The following is a 27,498-nucleotide window of genomic DNA, read 5'->3' as shown; positions in this document are numbered from 1 at the left end:
TAGCTCCTATTCTAATATAAATCAAACAATGTGACAGATATGCATTCAAAGTATTCCTTCACTGTAGTATACATATATTCATATGTGTGGATATATTTGTCTCCATATAATTTTTCCTTCAAGTGTTTATGTAAACAACTTTAGAAAAGTACTATACAAACAGACTTGATTATTCAGAAGTGTGCTTTGGAGATATATGACAGAAATTCACGTTTTTTTTCTTACCATAGTTTGTATTTTATTCCATTACAGGCAGGGCAGTGTGGGGAAGGGATTAAATACATTCTCATTGTGGGGCAGGAAAGAAGGGGATGCAAACCAGGTAAACATGGACAAGACATAGTTGGATTATTCCTTTCAATGAAGACCAATTCATAAATCTGCCAATAGTTTGAATAAATAGCTTTCGAATGAAACCTTTTTTTTTTTCTCTCAATATAATCTTCTATTAATATAGTTATCATCTCATTGTTATATAGTTGTTTTTCTACATGACTCTATTGGAATTAATCTTTTTTTTTCAGACATCTGCATAAATAATTACACATAGAAGATGGTGCTGTACACATCATGGTGGAAAGTATTAGTGCTTTCTTTGAGAAGTGTTTAGTGGATGACCAGCTGCAGGCAAAGCTACTGTATGTAGGAAATTGCTGGCCCAGGATTGGTCTATCTGCTGGGACTGGCAGCATGAATCGAGTGGTGTCAGACTGTAAACTGGCTGGAACTGTCTGCTGTGAGTAACCACAGCAAATCTTATTCCAATTATAGAGACTGTGCAGATCACTGTGGTGACTCCAGGCTTGATTATGGCGCTGCACCAAAGGTTGCTGTGAGAAAGCTGTCAGTCTGCAACATGTCCCATCACTACGACATATTTGCGAGAGAGAGAAAAAAATAAGCATATTTTAACCATGCCATGGCAGAATTTCAAATACTTTTTTAACTCGGACAGAAAAAAAGCTTAAATATATAACTCCTTACATTTGGGAAAGTCTAAAAAGTTCCCCACACATTCCTAAAAACTGAGATTAAAAACCACTGACATCAAACCAATCTGCTGCAAGAGCAATAAGGATAATAATACCATCAAATATAGCAATAAATGTGATAACATTAACAGTAATAAATAATGCAAATTGTGAGCCATCTGTTCCACCCAGAGTGATATGGAAGATTGTATGCCACACAGCATTTAGAATCCGCATACACATTGTTCGAGCCCATTTATTCATTTAACCCAACCTCAAGGATGTTTGAGATGAACCAGATTAAAGGGAAGCAAACACCTTGACGTCAGAAATGACCGAGAGCACCTTCAGAGCAAGAGAAAAGACATCCTGGGATATGCTGTTTGGCCCTGCCTTGTGACCATGTCTCTCAGTAGTTTCAGTTTACATGAGGATTGTTTGGACATGTTTACAGCTTATTTACTGTTTGGCATAATGACAAGACTTGCTCTATACCAGCCATGCTACTCTGAAATGCATACAGCATGCAGACACCTGTGACCTGGCAACATTGCTAAGAGCTCTCAGAGGAGAAATGTACAGTATTTGATACCAGGACAACTATTAGTATGTGAGTTATTTGATCAAAATACAATGTGCAGAAGTTGTGTTCCCAAAATGAAGGTCGAGGGCAGTGTTTTATGTCTGGGAGACATCTTTTCCATGATGTTGCGGTCTAACAGTCTACATGGGAACCAAAACATGGCTAGGGAAGGAGATAATGAACTCGGCTTGTGTTTAACTAAAGCAATATCCATATACATATACAAAATTACATCTCATAAATACATTTGGCAAGACAATGTATTCAATTTTTGGCAAAGGGGATAAATTGAGCCATATGATGTGTGCAGGAGTAACCAAATGTCAATCTAAGTGGCTTAGTGACAATTTATGTTCAAGAATAAATAAATAAATTAAAAAAAGTCTTCATGCACTATAAAGAATAACCATAAGACTCCAAAACATCCATAGGCGTCTGTAATAACTTTGTCACAATCACTAAATGTATAAGACACATGGAATCCCACCAATGTAACACACTTACTCGCTTTCTCAAAGTCAATTCTTTGTAGACCTGAGGAACATTTCTTAATGTCTTCTCACTCCAGTTTATTAACAAATATTTCCATCTTCACATTCCTGATTTAAAAAAATAAAACAACATAAAAAGCTGGGCAATTTTCCGGAGCTGCTGAGGATGCAGGAAGTTCATCAGTACATCAACCCCGATGATGTGCCTATGCTAACCTCTTCTACAGTGTTAAGTTTTTATTCCCTGCTCGTGTAACTATTCTCCCTTTGATTCTGGCAAGTCAGGAAATCAATGTAAAGTGGATGCATCTCTACGTGGGTGAGATGACATTGTTTTGGAATGGCGTTGTGAAGCTACAGTTATTTTTATTCACCTAAAAGCAGCACGGCCCCCTGGCATGCAGAGAGAGGTATCTTATTTTTTTTCTTCTTCCTTAAGTCATTGCAATATTGTGAAAATGCTATAAACACAGTTCAAAGGGGACAGCTTCATGATGGATATAGTCTGAGTTGGTCAGTGAAGTTCTGTCGCTGGAGCTCCGATGAGTGACTGCATTCAAACGCATGCATGTACTGTGATATGTTTGGATGACTGCATCTCTCAATCTAGGACAAAGACATGAGAGCCTTTAAAAGTGGACTACACCATTGACGATAGTGTGTTCTCCTCAGGGCAGTGGCAGGGGGTAGATGTTCGTAGTGAGTGTACGGCTGACGGGGCACCCTCACTGGGGGAAAGGTCGTTAAGCTCCTCAGATGACGACAGAGGGAAGGAAGGTGACAAAGATATGCCTGAAGAGGGGTCGGCAGATCCAGCAAAAGTGCGTGGGGGCTTGGGGACTAGATTAGGCTCCAGTGTTGCTCTGGCCAGTAGCTGTTTGTCATCCAACTGCTGTCCATCTCCAAGACACTCACTCTGGCTAAAAGAGCCCCGACCTGACTCTGACTCCCCATCAGAGAGCTCCAGAGGTGGTGAACTGCTGCCGTCCAGTCTAAATAAAGAGTCTAAGTACTGGGCGAACTCCAGCACTGCCTGGCTGGGGTTTCCGTTGGATAACTGAGGAGGCGGCGTTGAAGCTGACGGTCTGGTCTCTCCACCTAGCTGTTTCTCAGTTGTTGCCAGCTCCCAGCCCTCTTTCTCTCTATCCATTGGTCTAGAACCCATTTGTGGGCTCAGGGGAGTGTTGGGAGTGCTCCCTGGGCTGTATACACCAGGAATTTGTTGGTTATCCCCATCAGGAAGAATTTTTGCAGTGGCATTAGGCTCTGGTTTAAAAGGCTGAGCCGAGACACTCTGGTTCAGAAGAGTGGGGGAATGGTGTCCACTGTAGCGAGGTGTGGCAGGAGACAGCCGCATAGGGTAATCTGGAGTGGACTCCACAGGGGTAAAGAAGGGCCCAACCTCACCCATGTGCTCTGGTGTTTCCTGGCAAAGGCAGTCTGCTGCAAGTAGTTCAGTGCGAGAGCTGAGAGACGGATTCTCCTCCGGTATCGGGGCATCCAAAGGGAATGGGAGGCTACCAAGCATAGGCGAGCCCCTTAATGCAGCCGAGGATCTCCGGGAATCCAAACTGTAGAGAGACTCTGCGTCTGACAGGCTCTCCATGACGGCCAGCGGTGCTTTGCGGTCCCTCAGCTCCACTACAAGGCGCTCCCGTGCTCCTCGCAGCACTACAGGCACTGGGGGAGGAGGGCACTCAGAGAAACCATCCAGAGATATTTCAGACTGGGCACACGAACTAGAGGAAAGCAGCAAAATGGGTTGGAGAGTGGTGACAGGGTAGGGAGGAGAAAGGGATCCAAAACACAAGGAGACAAAAAAATGGGTCAAAACATACTTACAAAGGGTTAAGAAAGGGACATAAAATGCAACAGTGTTAGTAGTGACACTACAGAATATCTAGACTCTATACACCACGTGAAGACAAGAAAATATTACAAGGATGGGGAAAAAGAAGAGAGTAAAGGAGAGACTAGGAGGTCAGGGGTGTGTTGTTGAGTCTGTATGCTCTTGTATTAGCATCTAATACAGGAGAATTAACATAATTCAACAGCGACTACCAGGGATTCACACTGACTTTGGACAGGGGCTAAACCAGAGAGGGCGAGGTGGGAACTGAATACTACCATACGTTGTTACTGCTCTGAAATCAGACAGCGTGCATGCGTGCATGAGAGAAGGGAGCACATTACGCAGAGTTAGTATTAGCATGCTTTGCTTACCGTAACAATGGTTTTTGTCTTTTTTTTTTTTTTTTTAAACAACACAGAACAAACAGAAAAGATGATTTTGAGAAAACGATAAAGCAGCAGTTAGTAGCAGTAGTACAATTAAAATAGTGTTAGCTCTATAGCTGATGTCCCCGTGACTACCCCTACAGTTTAGGATTGGGTTTATTTCATTACTGAGACTGAAAAACAAATGCAGAAGATGAAACTAATGGAAATATTGTTTTATGCTTAAGCACACCCACAGCGGTGCCTGTTGTACTAACCGAACACTACTGTTCCTGCGGTGGTGGGTTGTAGGCGTCGGTTGCTGGGAGTTTGCTGATGCATCCATGAATATGGACTCTGGGTTCAAGTCCACTTCTGTGGGGCTCACCATGATCTTGGCAGCGGATAGCAAAGCTGTTTTTCCCTTGTTGTAATTCTCCAGGACCTGACACAAGGAGAAAGGTATACACAGACACATCACTTGACAGATGAACAACTGGAGCAAGAGATCAGGGAGGGGGATGCATCGGGGCTGAGAATCAATGTAAAGAAAAGAGTGGCTGCATACAGAAGGATTCACAAGCTCAGCTTTTATGGGTATCATGTATTATACACAACCCCCCAGCCACTTTCAAACAAGTATAGTTACATACTGAAGTGTTTTCTTCAGAGAAATTAGCACAAAACACAAACCTTTATCCATGGACACTAAGGTTGTTAATGAAGTACAAAAGCAATTGGTGATAATCACAATCTAGATATGCATTGGATTCATTCTTAGTAATGTCAGAAATGTTGTAAATTACATGCAAGTAGCCACTGTGGTTATATTTAACAGTTCTCAAAATTCTATTAATAAATTGTTAACGAAGCAGTGCAGTTCCGATAAATTTAAATGCAATCTAAAGGTGAGCTCCCACCTACTCAAGCTGACATTAAACACCCACAACAGAGTCATAATGCCAGCGCAGGAACGGCACAAGACCTACATTAACTGTACGATAAATCATACAACAACTGTGAAGACAGCCAAAAGAAAATGGTTTAATAATATGTGAAGCAGTTTTTCCGATATGAATGTGAACAGAACAAACACTGAAGGGAATTCACAGCAATACACAAACACATATATTTGGTTAATTTTAATAACTCATAACACTCGTGGTATAACAGTGTGAGGACATGAACTGACACAGAAACATACAACACAGGAAACAATGGGATGATATAATTAAATGAAATGGCACTGCAATGATGACAATAAGAAACAACAGGTCTAATGGACACAGGTTAAGGTGTTAAAAATAGGCCTTAAACAAATGTTTATTATAATAGGTTATGACGACTGTTGTTTCACAAATGAAAGCAAGTTGCTGAGATTGGTGCCACACATTAGGACAAAACTGCTGCAAGTGAGAAAAGTACAGCAAATATCTGGACCAAGAGCAATATCAAAAATATTTGGAACAAAACAATAAAATAAAGACAGAAAAAAGATATGTATAAAATGATGTGTAATCTTTGCATCCAGCAATAAAATTGTGCAAATAGTTACATATAATACAACAATTGAAAGGAGAGGATGACCTATTAGGAAGCGAATTAAGGAAGGCATGGAATTATCTTTCAAGCTCTCTGGCTCACCCTCGTGAAAACCCTCCCATGTCAGGGAACATTTTAAGAGAAGTGGAGCCGAGTGGCACACTCCATATTACTTCATCTGCTCTTGATGAGTAAATGACAGTTTCTTCGGGCAATTATGACAGAGGAAAAGCTGAATGTGTGCTTTCAGAGAGCAGAGAGACGGAGGAAGCAACCAAAAGAAGAGGAGCTGCAGAGACTGAAAAAAACAGCCAAAAAGGAAGAAAGAGCAGTTAATGTGGAAGAAAATTAGGTTGCCATGGAAACTTTGTGAATACAAAGAAAACTTGTTAGGTTGAGGAACAGGGTTAGCAAGTTCATACCAAAGCACTTGACCAAATGTACTGTAGCTGAGACAAGAGTGGAAACGAGGAGTGAAGGGACACTTTAGAAGAAAGCTGAAAAATGAATCAGATTTAGAAGGGAAAGAACGCAGGTGTCACTTTTGACAGTGATTTAAATAGATAATACTCGAGGTTGCGCATAAACATAAATACTCTTTGGTTAGACTGGTTTTGCTTTGTATATGCTTCACATTGTTTGACTTTCAGCCTGCCTGATTTCTTCTTCCTTCCTGGAACAGGATTTGTTAGCTCAATCTAAACTTGCCTGGACCTGTTGTATTCAGCTTCTGTTGATGGGCAACTGAAAAGAACAAAAATGTAACTTGAAACAGCAAGAAAAGGATTTTGCTATATTCTTTCTCATGTGGTTGTCTTGTGGAGCTGCTCTCTTGTGGATTCGTAAGAGGGTAAGAAAGATAAAAAGTTTTTTTGATTCATTGAAATGAATGGACCTGGGTGTTTCAGCCTGGCTCTGCAGTCACAGTATCCATGGCATCAATGACAGCATTTCAGTGCCGCATGAGTAATTATTCCTGGAACCATTTAGATTGATAGCTTGTGCAGTACACTTCTAATACTGAGTGTCATCAAGTTTTAACAAGAATATCAGGAACATGGTTTGGCACTTGCTGCAGTGAGCTATGTGCTACCACTATCATAAGTGGAGGATTTTCTATCCGAGTAGAGTCATCAGGTTGGATTTCGGAGACATCTTCACCAAAGTAAGAGATGGGTGTCTCTGATTGGGTTTGTGCAGGAATGCATGAATCATCCTCAGCTGGAAGCACCTCTGAGGGAAAGCTTTCAGAAAGTGAGGGGGCAGACTCTGAGCATGGCAGAGAGGCAGGAGTACAGTCAGACAGAGGAGGAGAAGGAAGAACAGACTCAGTATCTGGAAAAGAAAGAGTAGCGAGGACATTCGCATGGACAGCCTCGGTCTCTGTGAGGGAGCCAGTGTGAGGCAGGTCTTTACAGACGGGAGATGAGGAATCAGAGGAAAAAGGACTGTGGTTTAATTCGTTCTGTGAAGTCAAAGACACTGTGGAATTGTTGGCAAGTCGACTGACTAGTAGTTCTTCTGGTTCCAAGTTTTCCTGTTCAGACATTGGACACGAGACCTGCAGTACCTGCAGAAACACCAAAGGTATCACACTACATACTGGACACAGGAGATACATATATATATAAATAAAACCACACACACACTTTGTACACACACATCCAAACAGTAATTTCCATCCAGGAACAACCATCCAAAGAGAGAAGACTGAGCCATAAAAAGGTGCAAAACTGAGTGAAGACACGCTGTAGACAGACAAGAAGAAACATAAAACATCAACTCTGCAGCCAAAAGAAAGTGAAAAACCCCAAAGTCAATACTTCACATGCAAACATATACATCATTAACCTGTTATCAAAACAGATGTTCATTGTCCCCGAAGGACATGCTCATAAAGACCAGAGAAGACTGTGAAACCAACCACGAGTGAGCAGTTTCCATGCTTTGAGACAGGAGCGATGTGGAGAAAACAAAAAGGTGCAATAAGTTGCAGGTTATCGGTTAATGACATGCACAAATTAACTGCAGAATCAGATTCAACCAATCAAAGTGAGTCTTAAAATAAGTTCCATCTCTAACAGAATGACTTTACAATTCTCAGTTTGATTACTGTAATGTCAAGTTGTGAAATGATATGTGACTTTTGTATGCGGATTATTTTGGAAACATTGGAGTGAAGGTTTAACTAACTATGTAGTGTAGTTAAATAAATACATCTAAAGTTTGGTTCAAAATGTTGGTAATATAAACTATTTCGTTTCTAAAATGCTCTCGTCAAAACCATCAGCCTTTTGAGCAGACTAACAATCATGGCAAAGCAGAGAGGAACACAAATCTTTACCCAAAACAGACTTTAAACAAAATCTACAAAATCTTGCAACCATCTTCAATCAAAATGAAATCAAATGACCACATGTGATTTAAACAAAGTGGTACCCATTCCTGAGCAATTATTATTTTCAAAATGAACAAATAGTGAGATGCAGGTTACAAAACATCATCATCCTGTCACCCAGTGCTAAGAATCAAGAATACAATCAACTTGCCATTTCACCACCATCCTATATCCCTCACACAGGGGAAAAAAAATAAAAATCAATGTGCATGCAGAAAAAGGCAAAACTGACCTTATTAAGACCCTCTATCACCATGTGAGGCATGTGCTCGTTCAGCATGGCCGGAGATATAATGACCTCGTTGAAGGCCTTGTTGTCCCCCCACAGAGCCGAGTAGGTTGGCTCCTCCTGGCCACAACTGCAGAGCCAGAGAAAGAAGAGAAAGTTCACCATGCTGAATAATCATGTCAACACACATTGCCAATATGCGTTTGGGAGAGAATGTATGTTATGTACCTTACACAAAGTCATACACCTAACACATATACTGTATGGATTATTACACTTTATATATCCTATATACATATATACCATTTATAAACATAGTCGATCATATCAGTGATGTTTGTACCGGCAGTGTGTTTGTACCAAACTATGAAAATTAGCTGGAAAACAAAACAAAACAAAAAAACAGGGCATTCAAAAGCAGTGCAGTGACTCAAGTTGGAAACTTATAAAGAGGGAAAGGGAAAAGTTCAGTACAACCAGTTTGATTTCTGTGTTTATTTCATGTTTTTTTTTATTTTTTTATCTGAAGCACAGATTCTACTGTCAGAGTAAAAGAATGTTCTCCACCACATCTTTACAATCTTGGTCTCAGAGGCCACAGCCCATGCTTCAGAGCTCCCTGCTTTAACACACCTCATATACAAGTATAAGTGAGAGTTGTATTATAAGGATTTCAATCGAGCTTGAAGATGAGCCATTAATATACAGGTGTGTCGCAGTTGGACGGTGGCCCTCCAGGTCCAGGATTGGACACCACTTAGGGGCCGCTGTGGTCCAGTATGGTGGCTTTCACTAAGTTAAGAGTGCACTTCCACTGATTGTCTTACAATCCCAAGGTTGGCGCTTGTTTTTTTTTCTTAATAATTTATCTCAAGCTTGCACTAAGATGTGAAATATAAAGTGTATTTGTTCAAGAATAAAATACAATAATAGAACAACAATAGAAAGTCCATTGTAATTTTTCTCTAACACATTATTTGTTCCGAAAGAGACAAGATGAAGAAAAAAGCATTTCCAGTCCTGTCTCATTCTTACAACTTCCAGCACTTTGATCACCAACCAAGTTGCCTTGAATCAGATACTCAACCTCAAATTGCTGGTGTGTGAGCGCCTTGCACAGCAGCTGTTGCCATTATTGTTTGCGCAAATGGGCGAATGTGACGGATCATGTACAGTGCATTGTACCACCTGGGTAGTAAAATGTTTAAAATCTATTCACTCAGTAACAACCACGTCATATTACTGATATAGCTCATCTATTTTGAGGAAATGAACAACATCTGATGAAAATCCTTGCACTGGCTTCAGGTCTTGCATTACAGACCCAATCATGCAGGTTACTGGATTTTATAGCTCAGTTATGTGAGAGAATCATTGATAAATATTTAGTTATCTGCCAAGGTGACCGCTAAAGGTTATATTTTTTTTTCTTTAACCTTATAATGATTTACTTTATTTTCAGGTAACTTAGCTTAATTGGACTGTATGGCGGTAGATGACTCCAAAAAGGTGAATTAATTTAGTTTTGGCCACTTTTTCTAAGATACATTCAACTTTCAACATCTGGGTGTTTTTGTGATTGGATGTCTTCATTGCAGAGGTCCCGAGGGTCACATCTATAACCAGCATACGACTGCAAGACTCCATTCCCCTGCTTACTGGTACGTTCAGAATTTTCAAAATATCATTAACAGCCTGGCAATTATTGTTATGAGCAATACGAATTTGGCAACAGTATGGCAACAATAAGGTTAAAATCATTTCAATATTGTATAAGATTGTATAAGCAAAATTCCTCAGAAGAAAAAACATTATATAAATAAAATTTGCCAACAGACAGCAGGATGCAGACAGAAGAAGAGGAGAGTGCTGCGTGACACACTTTAAACCCACACGGTCCCAACTATGCAGTGTAGCACTTTTTCCCACTCGGCTGGCAGTTGTTTTATGTCACAGGTGTGAAACAATTATGAAATTGGCTTTGCGGTAACTGCATGTATGCATCAGTTATACAAGCACTAAACCACTTGTGGGCTGGTGAAGATAAAGGTTTTATGCAGAGACAAACTTTTAACGCTGGATAAATCACAGCAAAACAGTAAAAACGCTTTTAGATTTAATTGCTACTATCTGCCCACGAGTTAAAAATCAATTGTCTCACCATGTCTCCGGAGGATGGTTGTGCACCACATGGATGATCCTGCCTGGCGGGTAGAGGGGCGTGGAGGCTGACAGGGCAATGCTGAGGTCACTGGGGTGTAGCCACAGGCGACTGCTTGGGGGAGCGGTCGGCTGGGACTGAGGATCTTCGTCCTCCAAGGGAAGCTCTGATTTTGGGATGCATTTTGTGCCTCCCGCGATAATCCTCCACTGTTGCAAAGAAAAAGAAAAAAAAAAAGATCGTTATGTAACTGAACATCTGAATCTAAATTTATCTTCTGTACATTCTGCTTTTTTCTGCAGCAGACAGAGTTTGATTAAATTATACTTTGATTATACCAAAGACAACTGCGGCTTTCGGAAAAGCGGTTGTTTATCTTCAGAAGTCACGGTAAAACTTCTAGGATTAGTGTGAGCCTGCTAAACTTTTGCCGTTCATGTTGAGAGATGAAAGTGCAAATAAGTTATGAACTTGAACAGTATTTAATTATTCAAACATATTTGTACCAGAGGAATGTGTTTTTTTCCAACTATGCACAACACAAAAGATGGACTTAATGTCTTACACTTTTCTCTTTTATTATCTTACCTTATAAATATTAAATGAGTCTATAATCACTCATTAAATAAAGTCACCTTTGGCTTGTTACTCTTCTGTAAGACTTCTAGAAGGTGGCGTCGGAAACCCTCCAGTTGAGACAGGCCGAGTCTACGAGAAAGCACAAGTTGCTACATTAGTGCTGCAGAAATGTGGAGGCAATAATACATCTACTATTGCCTGTAAAAAGACATACCTTGGTACCAGGTCTTTGCCTAATACCACAGACGTGACAAACTCTTTGGAGTAGTCCATGGCATCCTCACTGGGTGAGTTAAAGAACAAAGGGGAAAAACAATAAGAGAAGTTTAGAGGGAGTGTTGGGTATGAAGCACACAACAAATTATACACTCTGCAAACATGCAAAGGTCACATTTCAGATAATTACTCTGATGTTAAGTTCCCAAAGTCAGAAATGGTTTGTGCAAATAACAAAATACTGATGCTTGAGAAATGTATTGATCGATGATCAGATCCTCATTAAAGAAAATATGACACAATAATGCAAATGGAAAGAATCAGTGAGTGGAAAGTGAACGATCAACAGCAACGTCCTTAAATATTTTGCATTTGAACAGACCATTAAAAACACATGACGATGCCTGTGAATTATGCATTGCTGCTTTTGGAACAGGTCAAACAAGCTGGGTGTGTGACGAACGCACACAATTGTAGGTTCTGTCCAATAATCTGTCAATATGTTGGGTAACATATTACATAAAAGTAATCAACTTAAGGTAACACATTTTGGACAAAAAAGGTCAAATCATTACTTTTGAAGGGTACACACTCAGCATATGGTATAAAGAAGAAGCTACCACTATACAGTCCGTTAGCCTAAAGCATTAAGTCATTGTCATTATTTATAGATTTCTGGTCAAAAGGTATGTGGAATTCAAAATAATAAACATTGACCAAAATGTCAAAACAGTTTTAAATAATTCTTCTAATGTATTCAAACATCTGATTGAATACATGAATGCAGTAAAGCATATAACCAGAGTGACTCACCTAAGAAGGCCACCAGGTGGAGAGTAAGAGTAGCAGTGAAGTGTTGGGTATTGAGGTCTCAGCAGGAAGGAAAGGATAGCAGCAGTACCTGCACCCAGAGAGTGCCCAACTATCACCAGTCCATAGTGCATGGTGCCCTTGTTCTGTGAGAGACAGCCAGAGTCATTACACTCACAACAGCATCATTGTGTTGAATCAGTAAGGTTACTCGCTCGGACAAAATTGCCGCCATTTGTAAAAGAATTTGTTTTATGTACTGGAGTGAGGTTCAGGGTGATGATACACTGCTGTAGTAGCCTTGAATGAAGCACTACCGTGGTGTCAATACACAGCACAAAATCTCAAAAAGGTTCATTATTTAGCCTGCCATTATTTGCACGGTAAACTGAGTCATGTACCAAGTCTCTTCCAAAAGCTTGCGACAAGATCATTTCCTGCTCCAGTTTCTTCTTAATGTATTCTGCTGAGTAAACCATTCCCTGGAGTGGAGAGAAAGAGAAAGGGAGTCAGTGAAAGGAGGAGAGCAAGAGAGAAAGAATAATGGACAAGGAGTAAGACTCATTAATCTTTAAATTGACTATTTGCAGTAATTATCCCACTATTAGCAGCTGAAATGACCACTGAGGTCTGTGCCACATGTTAAGCCTGAACAAAGCAGAATGTGGAACTTCTCTGCCACCGAGAGTAAGAACTGTATGCGAGGCATTTTATCTCTCACCTTGTGGCCGAGCCACGTCCCGTGCTGCTCCTCCACAGGCAAACGTTCAGAGTCTCCTGTCAGATCAGTCAAAGCATCCTGGTACACAAAACAGGAGTATAAGCTCCTCAAATACAAAATACAATCATGGTGAACAGATCAAGAAACACAGAAATAATAAAAAATAGTCAAAATTAATCAAATAAAAATGTGCTGATTTGCTAAATTTATCAAAGCCGTCATTCACAATTTTTGCAGCAGATTTGATATTTTGTTTAATGTGACGAGCTTTGAAGTGAAATGGTAAAATTTAAAAATATTAACATTACAAAGTGAATAGTTTTGTAAGTTGTTGTGTGCACATAAAATAAGTTTTAGCCAATTTTATTACCTTTCAATTGTATATTTATGTCTTTCAGTTAAAAAACATTTGGAAAAACATCTCATATTATCAAATATTCTAATATTAAAGAAACTGTAATTTTGACTTGAAAGCTAAATTCATAAGTTATAAAACAAAATAACTTGAAATATGTCAGCTTATGTGTAATGAATCAAAAAGATATGGGAGATTCACAGTTTGAACTATGGGAACCATAAACTTGCCAAGTGTATTGTAATTTGTTGAGAATTGCTGTAAAGTTTGGTGGAGGTTCTGCGTAGGCTTCATTTGTGAATCTCACTTGTTAACGTTAAAAAAACCCGATTATCATTCTCAAATTAAAATACATTACATCTGACAGGCAACTGAAACGTAATGTTAATCTGACATGAAGCTTTCTTAGGTCATCAATAACTACAGAAACAAATCTACACAGACACACACAGGTACACACACAAATTCACAAATACATGTAAATTCCAATGCTTTCACAACCTCAGCGTAAGCCTTTGTAATATCTCAGTTTGGATGTCCACTCTATTCTGATTCTATTTTGACCAGCTGGGTGCAGAGCTCAATAAGATGAATAGCTGGAGTGCTCTCAAAATACAATTTACCTTTGTTATAAGCCCGTGAATAATAATCTCTTAGCTTTTGGTTCAATTTAAGTTTAAAGTACTCCAGTTAAATTCTCAAATGCTTCCATAAAATTGATGGAAAGGACATTTATCCCTGAAAGTGGACAGTGCGCTTGTACTAAATGCGTGAAAGCCGTAGGAGGTTGAGAACATCATAATGAACCAAGAGAACTTCACCTGTTCTGGAGGTGTTTGTAGTGAAAGTACAGAAAAAAGGGTTGGCTAATATTTTAAAACACTAGAATATAGCTTTTTTTCACCTTTGGTGAAAGCGTCCCTCTGATACTGATGACAACTTTCTTTTTATCATGGTCCACGGCCACAAAAAACGGAGTCTCATAAACCTGTTTGAAAGAAGCAGAGTGGAGAGTGAACATGGGTTAGAGAATGTGAGTGGAAAAAACACAAGACTTTTGTGCATCATTCGTTCACTTCCAGCCCAGCAAGCCGAGCACGACTACAGTCATTGTCATCAAACCTTTTTCCTCTTGGCACAGTGAAAACAGTCATATAAGTGAGAGAATTTCTAGACGGAAATTCAGCATTGGCTGAGTCGTGGTCAGCTTTACAGATCCCTGTTGAGGCTGAAGTTTCTGTGCACATAAAGGAACTAATGTAATAACCATTATTAAACAGCTTAGACATAAAGAAAGTATTGTTAACTGAGGTCAGGAAATTTGGATAAAGAATAATGGGAAATGGTGCATAACTGTTCATGAAATATCTACTTGAAACTCCACTTGCGCGTGCCAAAAAGTGCTACTGCAAATAAAGACACACTATGGTTTTAATGCGTTGGCTTGGCTACGAATCTTATAAGAAAATTTATTCTTACACCTTTCGCCCATTTTATGCACCAGCCGTTTCCTGCCTTTGCATACAGTTGGATAAAATTACAACACAAAACAAACAGGATGTCTTTTTCCTTATGAGAAGAGAGTACTGTTATTTCTGAGCACTGTGAAGGCTGCATAACATCCATTCTCATTAACAGAGGGGCAAACAAACACATGACAATTATGGTCGCTATTGGAGAAGATTTCTCCAATGTGAATCATCAAGCATGCAAATGATATTTTTTTACATTGTAATAAACTCAGTAATACAGTAATTTGGTGTATTTTCAACAAACACTTGTTTCAAATTGACTTAAAATGACCATCATGCTACCATTACCTGTGAAAACAATAAGTTATTCATTTCTGAAAATTGTCTCTTGTCCTGCAAAGTGAGAAAATGGGGCCGCATGTGGCCTCCAGGCTATTATTTGCCCATGTCTGCACGACACTAATACAGGAGAGAAAGCTCTGTCTAATTATCAAATGAAACAAAGCACATTGTGTAAATAACATTAACACAATGATGGCATTGTGCAGCCACATGAAACAATGTCGCCATCTCAATAAGGCTACTGAGGAGGACACATTCGTCACTTTGGCTCTGACCTAAGAATGATAAACAAGAATCTGTGACGAACCACAGGCTTGACAGAGATGACAAATGAGAAGACACTTGACTTGCAATCGAGGATCACTCAGCCCACCTCATATCAGCAATTTAACTGTTGCACCATTACCATCAACAAAAGTACATATGATGGCCAAAACACCCTAATCAACCACTAACGGACTAGGCTCACTAATAGTTTCTGAATGCGTTTAAAGTTGTGTTTGCACGACAAGAGCATTGTCTGAATTTAAAACACAGTGTCCTGGAAGCGAGTAATTCACCTCAAGAGACATGGAAATATTACATACAAGGAAACACACACATCAAATAAATAACTGTCACAGGTTTTTAAACTGACCACTTGTGTTTGGGGTACTTACAGCGTCATGGCAGGAAGTGTAGACAATGTGAACTTGTTTGAGATCCCTATCAAGGAAGTGTCTGCGTATGGCCAGGACATTACAGCCGCAACAATTGTCTTCCTCCACTGTCACGGATTGAGACAGCCGAGAGCCAGAAACTGATGTACATCTGTGCAAATAGACGGGGAAGAAATAAAAAACAAAAACAAAAGGCAAATAAATGGTAGATTTTTTTATTTATTTTTTTTAAGTGGAACAGACAAGATAATCAGATAAAACGATAGAGCTATAATTAGTATCTCAAAGCATTCAATCTGGAGGAAAGAATGTGATTAATTTGACACTGTTTGTGCCAGCGAGTGGGCCTGACTAGAGTGGTATTGTCTCAGTGGATTACCACTTGGCAAGTGTTGGCGCATGTGAAATTCAATGTGTACTGGAAACGCTCAAGAGACACAGAAACCAAATAGATCAAAACTGTGCGGGTGTATGTTTGAGTGCTTACGGGCAGGAGCTAGCGAGGTGGCACAGCCCGCAGACGGGCTTCCTCATCAGGTACATGGGCCAACCATATGCAGCCAGGGCAAAGAGCATATAATAACACACATCCTTGTACATGTTCATCTCAGCCTGGGAGAAGAAAAACACAGAGAGAGAGGCGCACACGCACACACACACACACACACACACACACACACACACACACACACACACACACACACACACACACACACACACACACACACACACACACACACACACACACACACACACACACACACACACACACACACACACACACACACACACACACACACACACACACACACACACACACACACACACACACACACACACACACACACACACACACACACACACACACACACACACACACACACACACACACACACACACACACACACACACACACACACACACACACACACACACACACACACACACACACACACACACACACACACACGCCTGCATGAGAACTCAGTGACAGGAGCAAAACCACATTCAGACATCACAAGACATCTTTCAGATCCTCACATAATACTTCAGTAGAAAATATACTCTTGTATATATGGTACATTGACAGTAAATATGGCATTGGTGTGATCTTGAGAACACACACAAACAAAAGCTGTAGAATTCACAAAACAAACACCTTAAAAAGAGGGAATCGAAAGAAATTAAGGCTATGTTTATGTGCAGGCTAAAATCCAACATTTCTGCCCATCTAATTTTAATCCAAACAGAATTTGATATTTTACAAATTGCTTGCAGACTACTTTGCTATGATGTACTGAATTTCAGAAATATTCAATGTTATTCAAAGCGACCTCACTCTGAGCGCTCAAGTCGCATGTTATCTGACTTTTACATCGATGGAGTGAGACAGGCGTCACAATTCGGCGCAGGAGGTTTGCGTGACATGGCAAGATAACATTTACTCGATGGATGATGGATAGATGCAGTCGCACCTCCACAAAAGGCCATCCTCACGATTTGTTTTTAATCTTTTTCTTCCTTTTATCATTTGATCATAATGTCATTGTCTCTGACTGCACAAGATCAAAAGAGATGCTCACACTGACATGTGTTAGCATCCATCTTTTACTGTACTTCCTTCAACACAGCATGCTGGTTGTGATGTTGTTTTCTCACATGAATGTGGGTGACTTTAAGACCAACGACTGATCACACGCGAGTCTGATCGCAGTTACATTTAAATTACAATATAAACAACCACGCCAAAAACAAACCTAAACATCACATCTCAGAGAAAAAAAAAAAAAAACGTGAACTGAGCTTTAAACCTGCAGGGTGCATGTAGTCTAATTCTATGAGGTTTTTCAAAAATTGGTTTTATGCAGAGTGAAGAAGATGAAAACAATGTTGTTTATTAAAAGGGGTCTGCGTCTGTCTTTTTCTTGTTCTTCCATGTGATATTCACAAATTCTCTTCTTTTCATCTTGGCAGTTTGTGAAATGTTTGAATAAAAATAATCATGACCTCTATTATCTTCCTTTGTGGATGGTGTGCAATCTTTGCTGTCATGGTTAAATAAGATCCACAAGAGCCCCTAGAAATAATGGCCTTAATGCTTTTCCCCTTTTGTTTAATTTGTTAAATATCTAAATTCTAACCACAACCCTTTTAAATAGCCAAATGAGTTGTAAAGAGACGGAAACAAAGGTCTTGCTTAGATATGTAAGACTCTCAAACAGACTAAACTCACCAGGTTCTTAAGATCCAGGTATCGAGTGTTGCGTGTGACAGGCATTCCTGATAAAAAGGCTATAATGTCATTGTTGGCCTTTGGGGAAACAAAAACAACAGAGGGAAACAGTGATTAAGTTTAAAGGTCTCAAATACAGTTCAAACCATAACTTTTGGTATAATTGTGTACCTGGTCAAGGATGGAAGATCTCTTCGATCGCTGTCTCTGGCGAAGAAGTACCAGGCCAGCAATAATATCACTAGGCACAATGTCCAGGTCTCTGAAGAACTCTGCAAAAAGGCTGGCCACTTCTGAATATGCATCCTAAAGAGGAAATGAACAGAAGACAGTGTGGAGACATAGTTGAAAGAAAGAAACATCAATACAAAAAAAACGGAGGACCACAGAATACACTTGATTACTTAGCATTCACACTAGCTACACACCATTATAGGACTGAACCTGTCTGAAGCATCATGGCTGGGGATTGTTGTTTTTTTTATATCTTGTGTTAAGTAAGGTCAAAAGATCCCAAATGAGGCTAGAAAAAGGGAGGCATAACCACCCTGTATGGCTAAGGATGAGTGGAAGGAAATAAGTGGCTGGATTGATGCTCCTCTCTTTCCTAAATGTCGTTTTGTACACTTAAAAATGATGTGACAATGTCTAGTCTAATAGTCAGGACATAACTTTTCAAACCAACTAGCAATAGATTACGGAATGTATCTTAACACACCCCTGTGAGAGGCTGGTGTTTCACATGTAGAAGTACACGAACCACTGCACTCACATAGCACCTACATACTAAGAACATTGTGTCTTTTGTTCATTTTGCTCAGCAGTCTGCTGAAAACCAGATTCTTTTTCTATCATGGATGACTTCAGATGTGCTGAGGTTTTCGGTTTATTTTTAGCACAGCTGGTAAATTGATCTTGCTTAAAATACACTAATCTTCAATACATATCTTATAATAACTACTTAGTGTCACTTGCATTTAGCTGGGCGTCACACTGCAGAGTTACCATCTTGCTCTGATGCAGTCAGGACTTATTTTAATGGCTGGTTAACTAGATGTCAGAATGTCTAGAGTGACATATTTCTAGTTTTATTGCCTTTATGGTTTCCTCTAAATGGAAAAAGCGCCTGGTTGCTTTTGAGTTGACTCACTGATTGTGTATCCTGGGCTCTTGTGCAGCACATGAAGAACTTAAGTCTCCTGCTCCAGCTGCTGGCTTGGCCTTCCTCTAGCCTGTGTCTATAAGAGGCAGAAAAGGTCAATTAAATATCGTGCGTTGTATCTGCATCTGCAAAAAACAGAAAGATATGCAGAAGTTTAAGGCCAATCAACATTCACCCAAAAAACAGGGAATCAAAATACCTTAGCGTATATGTAGTGAGATTGCGCTGACGCCGACGAGTTGCTTTGAGCTTGACAAAAGTCCGACCCGTAGGATCAAAGGTGCACATAAGAGTGATGCACACGCTGAGTATCACAAGCCAGTTGCATGCAACAATTCCTAAAAAAAAGGATAAAACATCCTTCATATTCTTGTACAACAAACCATTTTAATTGTGAATGTCCATACTCCTTTATATTGTTTCACTCACCCAAAGCCAAGTTTTTGGCTGTGACATCAGAGCACGGCTGGTAATACTGGACAAGCCAGGCAATTCCTACTACAGCATAAGCCAGCTCCACCAACAGGATAGCTGGGGGGGTGGGGGAGAGAGAAGTAGGCGGCGTGAGGTGACCACTGATCGATATCTGCATAATCAATATGAACAGGGCTTGAATCCTTATCATGAAACTAATCCTCACAACACATTCTGACAAGCATTGGGACCTAACCCTGTTCACAACAGAGCCTCACATGAACAAAGCAGTCGCGGGATGTCTTACCGAGTCGTATGTAGATGACATACTGTACAGCTTCCCTGGGCTGTGTGTATAAAATGCTGCCCCTCATGCTCAACCACATAATGGCACTCTCACATATAAGGCAGCTGACCAGGATGCCCAGGTACCCCCGTCCATGGTCCACCAGTGTTATTGAACAGGATTGGTCTGAGCCATAGGGGAGGCCGAACAGGACCACGGACAAAACCACCAACCTGGGAGAGGAAAACATGAGAAAGAAAGCAGCAAGACAGAGGAAAACCCTATATAGTGATCCTTTGATGGATAATACAATGTGTATGAAAGGAGAACCGACTAACCAGATGCAGTGTAATAAAAAAAGGAAGAGGGCAGGCAGCACCAGGTCATCACTGCCAACTGACCAGCGCCGCCGAAACATCACCATTCCAGGCATCACTGCCCTGCAGGAAACCACAGAGAGAGAAAAGAGGCTTCAGGGACAAATGATTTAAGTTCAAACTATGCATCTCTCAGTAAACTGCACCGCACAGAGATTTAGAACAAAATGTGAGGTTGTGTGTCCTATTCGCAAAGAATCAAATGTCTTTACAATGCACTACATATATATATATATATGTATAAATAAAGTATATATAAAGTTTCAAACGGATGAAAGCAAAAATATAAAAAGACAAAACTCATGAACAGAGATGCAGTGTGTGTATCCAGGTCAGATCTAACATGAAGCTCAGTATCATCACCATGATAGGGGAGAGACTTCCTACATTAATTCACCGGGTTCTAAATTCTCCATACAGAATGTTGAAACTGTGCAAAGCCTGCAGGGATAATAACAAAAAAATAGACTTTCACTTAGGAGAAGAGTGAAGGATAATGGGAGGTGGAGGAGATGAGAGGAAATGGGTGAAGGCATGTGAAGAAAGTGCATCACATAATGTAAAAAAAAATAATAATAAAGAAATGAAGAAGTCCAGCTTTAAGATACAATGCTACAGTACTGTTTATACCCGTGTGATGAAGCTTCTTTTATGCTACTCTGTCCATTCTTTGTTGGAAAAAAGCATTTCCAGATTACAGGAGTCGCCTCTAGGCTAAACTGAAATGAAGTGTAAAAGGAACGGTAGGAGGGAAATAAGAGGGAGAGAAGGAGCCACAGAGAGGCTGATGCAGGCCTTATGGCGCTGATAGAGGCTGAAACAGCCCTTATGGCTTCTGCTGCATGTTTACTGAAAGCTTAAAGGACAGCTTTTCCAGTACTGTCAAAAGTAAAAAGCATCCCCAGCCAAAATAACAGAGCACATGGCGTATAACGTATAGTTCTAGTGTACAGATGAGGTCAGCAACTGATGAAGTGAAATATTTTTAAGATGTCGTCTTGGTCACTGTCCAGCATGCCTCTGCTTTTTTAGTATTATTTCAAAAACTGTTTTTCAGTTGTTGTGAAATTGGCAGCATCTTCTTTTATTCACCCTTAAATACCACAGTCATCATAGCTGTTAAAGTCTCACCCCACACTGCCAGTATTGTTTTGTGCAGGCTCACAGTTTCAGTATTCCACTGTTGAATGTAAATGTAAGACTGTACAAAGATATTCAGTCTGAGGTGAATTAGTGAAATGAGGCACTTTTCCATGTAACTGTAGATGTGACACAGTGGGATCATAAATTAAGATTTTGTTTGTTAACCTTGTAAAAAATATTGTGCATTCGAGCCAGTTTTACTGGTGAGTGGTCACGTTGGAACAGGAACTGGCACAGTAATTTGGTGCGTACTGAGCATCCCTTTGTCATTATTTGTTCACACTTCCGTTTTCTGACTTTACGCATCTTTTCAATTTCAGTTTTGCACAGGACTAATCGCTCAGTAACGTCGGTTGGTTTCCTTGTTACAGTAGTCAGAGTATGGATGAAACAGAGCAATTTTAAGAAGCTGAATGTGCAGGCTGCGGGAATGAATCCAGCTCAACCGGTGCAGAAGAAAGCAGAATACATCAGAATGACTTTCTGTAAAAAAACAAAAAACAAAATAAGAACAACAACAAAAAAATAAAACACCTGTAGCTTTCTGTTTCAGTGTCTCTTCAAGTACAACCTCTTCACCGCAAACAACAAAGAATCATTTTAAGAGTTTCCTGACATTGATTATTGGTGCAGAGAGGATAAAGACAGTCTCGGAAATAACTTGCTTTAAAGACTATCCAACAAGTGGCCTTGTTGTCTTGCAGAAATATGAGTAAGGACATACATACTTCCAAAAGCATTTGGTCCATTAATCATAAGAATTATAGGAGGCTGTCAGGCTGATAGTATCAGCTCCGAACATACACAGACCACATTTTCCAAACTGGAGTAAGCCACTACACCAAACTCTGTTACAATTAGCTTTTTATTGATTATCCATTGAAAATATGAAAGACATGAAATAATCCAGATGAACAAATATTGTAAATGTAACAAATCCTACAATGACTAAGCAGCTTCATGTTTGTATTCTCACAAAATATACACCTAATTACCTCTGTAGAAAGACATGAGGCATTTGTGCTACCACCTACATAGATCTCAGTGTGGATGTGTAGTGTAGAATCAAAAACGGATATCCTCTGCTGGAGAAGTATTATTTTATACATGAACAAAAACTTGCTGGTGAACATGGATTGCCATGTTCGCTAGATCTGCTGGTCCGAGACATATTTCTATAATCTGAGTGCAGGAGCTTGACATTGGCGAACTACTATCTATCCTTTATTTGTGCTAAGTCCTTTAAGAACGCCTCCTTTTTACCCTTAATAATAGCCATGTAATAGTGTTCTCCATGATTTCCCAAGTGGCTCCGTATTGAATTTAAGCACCTGCATTGATTTGCATTGTGTCTGAATATAGATTAAAAGGTTCGCTCTATCGTTTGAAACCAACATGATAAAGAAACCCTTTATGCTCTTTTGCAGGATTGTGGCTGTGACCTTTCCAGCTCAGATCTTCTCCTGCCTGGATTCAATGTGACCCGCCACAAGGATGTCGATGCAAGAATGTGGCATTGTTCAGACAATTTGAGCAATTGGCGGTTGAGTGCCTTGCCCAGGGACCCAAGCAGTGGCCCAGTACTGTGATTTGACCCAACAAACCTCTGGTTACAGGATTCCTTCCCTAAACTGGAGGCCACCACCAAGGCAGAAATATTTCCTGAAATTCATATAATTCTCCTAGTCATGTCATTACTGTAAAATTTAAAACCTTTATGACAATAGGAGCAATATTACATTTTCCATCCATCCATCGAGCAGAGGACCCAGTGAGAAGCAAGTCAGGCCAGGGACAACATACAAACTAAACTAAACTCATCCTACTTTATTAATCCCCTTTGGGCAATTCCCTTTTCCATATTGACCCATCCTATTTCTCAGGTGAGGAGGTACAGCGCTCCAGGAAGCTGATGGGGGTCAAGGGTTTTGCTCGGGGATCCACAATGGTGACTCCAGAGAAAAGGACAAGGACAGGAATATGAACTTGTTTATATATGCAGTGAGGCAGCAGCATCACCGACAGCTCCACTGTGCTGCCCACAGCTAAGTGTTTCTATATTTTTGACAAATGCAGCATAATAATAATATTTTTAAAAACATTATTGTTGAATTAATATTTTTCGTCTCATCTACAAATCCCACAGGTAATAGTTTTTCAGCTGCAGTGGGTCTCCACTTAGGAAGTATGTAGACATGTCTGCAAACACAACCCACATTTCTGGGTTATCTCGTTATCTCTATCTCATTACAAATCTCCAAGTTGAAAGCAGACACTATACAAATCTCTGCAGCCGTTGATACAAGAAGAACAAAACAAAACTATAAACTATTTAGACTTCTGACCTCCCAAACATGGCTTTGTTAACGTTATGGAATGAAGAGGATGGAAGTAAATGTACATTTAAACAAGTCACTTTAATAATAATTTCCAACCAAGGTGCAAAGCTACTACTGCAGTAGTACCAATTCATCATGTCCCTGGATGGACATTGTGGCACAATAACAGGCGGTCTCTGTATACAGTAAGTGTGTAAGAGCAATAATTCACTTCTCTGTTGCACTCGGTGGAAGCAATGACCAGTAGAACTAGTTTTGCTTTGTGTAGTGCTCTAATAAAAAGGAGGTGTCCGCTGTGCACCTGACTGTGAAATGCCTGCTACCGCTGCTTGAATGTTTACCTTCCACAGCAGAGGTTTTGGCATTACTGTCAATACAACAAAACATTTCAGCTCATCACCTTCCACCAGACAATTAGACCCTCACCAACAATGACTTAACCTCGCGGTTCCTGCTTGTAAACACAACAATCTTATGAATTTCAGCAATTAAAACACAATGGCAGCTTCACACAGATGTCAGGTGCTTAAAAGTGTATCGTCTAAAACTGTGCAGACGCATCACCAAGTAGTATGAGGGGAAAACAATATTGTTTAAAACACAATTACCATAGAGTCATTTAGGCTCACTGTGGCAAATTTCCCTGAGCTGTTTTGGCATGTGATTAGCAAATAGCTAACCCATCAAAGCAAAAGAGGTCAAATCCTGAGCAGTGGAGTGACAGTATGAGGGTTTTATCATCCCATCCATCCCATCAAAGCTCTACAGCAGGTGGCTTCACTGATTGGCAGACTTTCAGCCAAAGAGGACAGACAGCACAGTGAAGTCAGCTGCAGTTGGAAGAAAAGAAAGAAAAGAAAAAACTGTTTGCGCTCAGTCCTCTGCAGCAAATGTTGTGACACCCTGGTGCAGAGTTTGGGTACTTGCTGTGAATATTCATAAAACGAAAGCAATGAAGCTGAAAACTAAAAAAAGAGGAACAAATGATCGTCAAAGTCAATGCATCGGAAGACACTAAATCTGAGGTAAAACAGTTGACCTGCAGGTTTCAGTTTTTATTCATATTTATTTGGTAATGGGGCCCCTCAGCTTTGGCACAATTCAAGTGGGTGAAGGAAACAAGGGGGTGTGAACGAGTTCATATGACAGAAGTCACATCACAGCTACTTGTAAGACTATCTGGGTTGGAGTAACGACATTAAAGAGGACAGTGAAGGGAGGGAGAGAGGAAAGAAATAGGGGATGGAACGCAACCAACATATGAATGACCCCCTCACAGAAAGAGAGAAAAAAATAAATCTAATTTAGGTCAAACAATCAGGGCAGTGAAATCAAAAAGCTCTTATTTAAATGCAAAGGCACAATCTAGACCACCGGGGACTCGGTTATCAGCACTCCTTTCCATATCTGTTGATACGATGCGACCCAAAACTCCCAGTAGAGGGCTCAACAGTGGGGAAAAAAACATTAGGACATAATTAGAACATAAAAGTGATTACAGAGTAGCCATGCAACCTTATTGTTATGTATGCCTGCTGAGTAAATCTATGAAGTCTGTTAGAGTGAAAATATCAGCTCCTCCCACTGAACCAAACATAACCTCCAGTAGTTATCTCATTCAAACAATCAGACGAGACTATATTTTGTAGGTTGTTTCTATTTTACACAACTGTTACCCTAATGTGGCATTTATGTGTGGTAACTGCATGCATGATAAGTAGATTTACGTGGTGTGCCCATGTGAAACATGTCAAACTTTTACTGTGGTTTTTGATCTCGAAGGTCAAACACAAATGGTCTAATACCTACAAACTGAAAGAATGCTCAACATTGATTACACTCTTGTGCGTGTGTGAAGGGACAAAGGCCTTGTTCACACTGCAGGCAAATGCGACCCCATTCTGATATTTTGCTTATAAGAGACCCATATCTGACCTGTTTTGTGGCCGTGTGAAAACTCCAATTTCGATTTTTTTGTCACACCAGACCCAGGCCTCGCTCATATGTGGCACCAATTCAGAAATTATTTCTACATGCGACTGCCTTGTCACTTACATGTGACTGACGTCACGGATGAGTGCCGGAGGAAGCGGCTTTGTGAAAATGTTAAAAGTGTGCTCTCTTTTTTTTTACTCATTCTTCTTCTTTCCCTCGTCATGGCGTCTCGATTGTGTTGGCTCGTGTTGAAAAGCCAGTCGAAAAAGGTCTACACCCGCTGACCTGTGTTGCCAGATATGGTGGGTATCCCCCAGTTGTGGAGCCAAATTCTCTTACACCTTAACTTTGTTTACTTTATGCTTTTGTGTGTTTAACATGATTTCTACACAGGCTGCGATTTGGTCTGGTTTTTATGCCCAGGAAGAACATGTAAACACTGCACCGAAATATCTTGAATCCAAGATATTCTGACCTCGAAGAAAGAAAGCTAACTACTATGCGATCATGCGGGCAATGAGCACAGTTAGACATTTATAACTGTTTATTTCAAACATGTAGCTTGTTTTCAAATGTCAGCTTCCCTTGATGAACTGCAGCCGAACACTATTTCCGCAAAACATTAATTCTTCACAATAACCCATCGTTAATGTCTTTAAATAGTTTTTACTGTCAGTTTTGGTTTCACTGAATTCCTTTTACATTGATTTTTGGCTTAAAAAACAGATTGATCAACGTAGTGAATCATTTAAAGTGATTAAGTGATCTATCAGTTCAGCAGGTACAAACAATGAACCACTTTGAGAAATCCATTATTATTACCACCAGTGCTATTATCAGTAGGAGGTACATGGTCATTACCAGCCATGTTTTTTGTCACTGTTGTCTCATAAATCATTTCTGGCATAAGCCCAGGCAGGCCAGACTATGTCTGATTCGTATCATCTGTTATCGGGATGCATTCTCATTTTTCAGGCACACGACAAGAACCACAGATACCGAAGTCAATTCATATTTCTGACTGATCACTCCGGAGATCAATATGCAAAGAATACCTAAAAAAACCCAATAATAATCCTTTTAACTGCCAGAGCACTCTCCGAAAACTGATGCAATAGAATAAATAGATACTAACATCACATATTAACAATGAATATTAATTCAGTGTCAGTTTCACTGCAGAGGGTCGTCTTTGTACTTCTGGAAATGGATCAAGCTGCTCGCTAACTCATGAAATCCACCTGATGAGACATGTAATCAGTGTAAACAATTAAACAGCACTGACCTCCGATGAGAAGGTCTTTGTGAGCTTCATTTTATGGAAGAGGAGACTGGCTATCAGTCTCATGTCTCAACCCACCATCTTCACTAATAGCTGCTGCCTCGTCAAGGGCTTTCCCATCCATCACTCGGATGGTAGTGGCTCATTAGTCCTGCTGTTTGGCTTCTGCTGCAGACAGCCGCAGATGCACTTGGCCTTTTTTCACCATCGACAAATACTAACACATCCTAATGAAATAATATTTAGCCCCCCCCACACACACACACAGTCTTTGAACGGATGAGGAATGAACAGATATTATGAATTCATGCAATTAATTACAGACAAAAGCTTAATTCAAGTCAAAATAAATCACTGTCATTCCTGATTAAAATGCTACAGGTCATCATCTTGTAGATTATTGCAGCTTGATTTAGTTTTAAATGAATGCCATTTATAAAATGATTCCTTAGTCAAAGACATGAAGCTGATGATTCAGTGAGCTTTAGACTCTTAAATCCAAGATTAAATCCTCACCTAAATTCATAGTAATATGAGACATTTCAAACCACAGTGTGGTTTTAGTTAACTCAAATTAACTT

General features: G+C 40.0%; 1 protein-coding gene across 2 annotated transcripts in view; it reads right to left on the bottom strand.

The window, feature by feature from the left end:
• Positions 1–229: 229 nt before the first annotated feature.
• The window catches only part of dagla (diacylglycerol lipase, alpha), a 34,612-nt gene continuing 7,343 nt past the window's right edge, over positions 230–27,498 (bottom strand). Inside the window, exons 2-21 of one of the 2 annotated variants that reach the window (XM_080458196.1) lie at positions 20,180–20,281; positions 19,863–20,074; positions 19,571–19,672; positions 19,341–19,479; positions 19,130–19,217; positions 18,151–18,285; positions 17,980–18,057; positions 16,234–16,358; positions 15,747–15,897; positions 14,178–14,261; positions 12,919–12,996; positions 12,599–12,679; positions 12,201–12,343; positions 11,386–11,454; positions 11,228–11,300; positions 10,593–10,801; positions 8,435–8,561; positions 4,541–4,707; positions 4,269–4,286; positions 230–3,784 (exon numbers count right to left, since the gene is read on the bottom strand). In XM_080458196.1, coding sequence (XP_080314322.1) covers positions 2,686–3,784; positions 4,269–4,286; positions 4,541–4,707; positions 8,435–8,561; positions 10,593–10,801; positions 11,228–11,300; positions 11,386–11,454; positions 12,201–12,343; positions 12,599–12,679; positions 12,919–12,996; positions 14,178–14,261; positions 15,747–15,897; positions 16,234–16,358; positions 17,980–18,057; positions 18,151–18,285; positions 19,130–19,217; positions 19,341–19,479; positions 19,571–19,672; positions 19,863–20,074; positions 20,180–20,274 — 3,273 coding nt within the window. In that variant the 5' untranslated portion in view covers positions 20,275–20,281 and the 3' untranslated portion in view covers positions 230–2,685. The remainder of the gene's footprint in view (positions 3,785–4,268; positions 4,287–4,540; positions 4,708–8,434; positions 8,562–10,592; positions 10,802–11,227; positions 11,301–11,385; positions 11,455–12,200; positions 12,344–12,598; positions 12,680–12,918; positions 12,997–14,177; positions 14,262–15,746; positions 15,898–16,233; positions 16,359–17,979; positions 18,058–18,150; positions 18,286–19,129; positions 19,218–19,340; positions 19,480–19,570; positions 19,673–19,862; positions 20,075–20,179; positions 20,282–27,498) is intronic. The other variant, XM_080458197.1, reaches the window with a different exon arrangement.

Source organism: Lipophrys pholis (assembly GCF_963383615.2).
Source record: "Lipophrys pholis genome assembly, chromosome: 2".
In the NCBI taxonomy this organism is placed as follows: domain Eukaryota; kingdom Metazoa; phylum Chordata; class Actinopteri; order Blenniiformes; family Blenniidae; genus Lipophrys; species Lipophrys pholis.
This window is presented reverse-complemented; position numbering and strand designations above follow the sequence as displayed.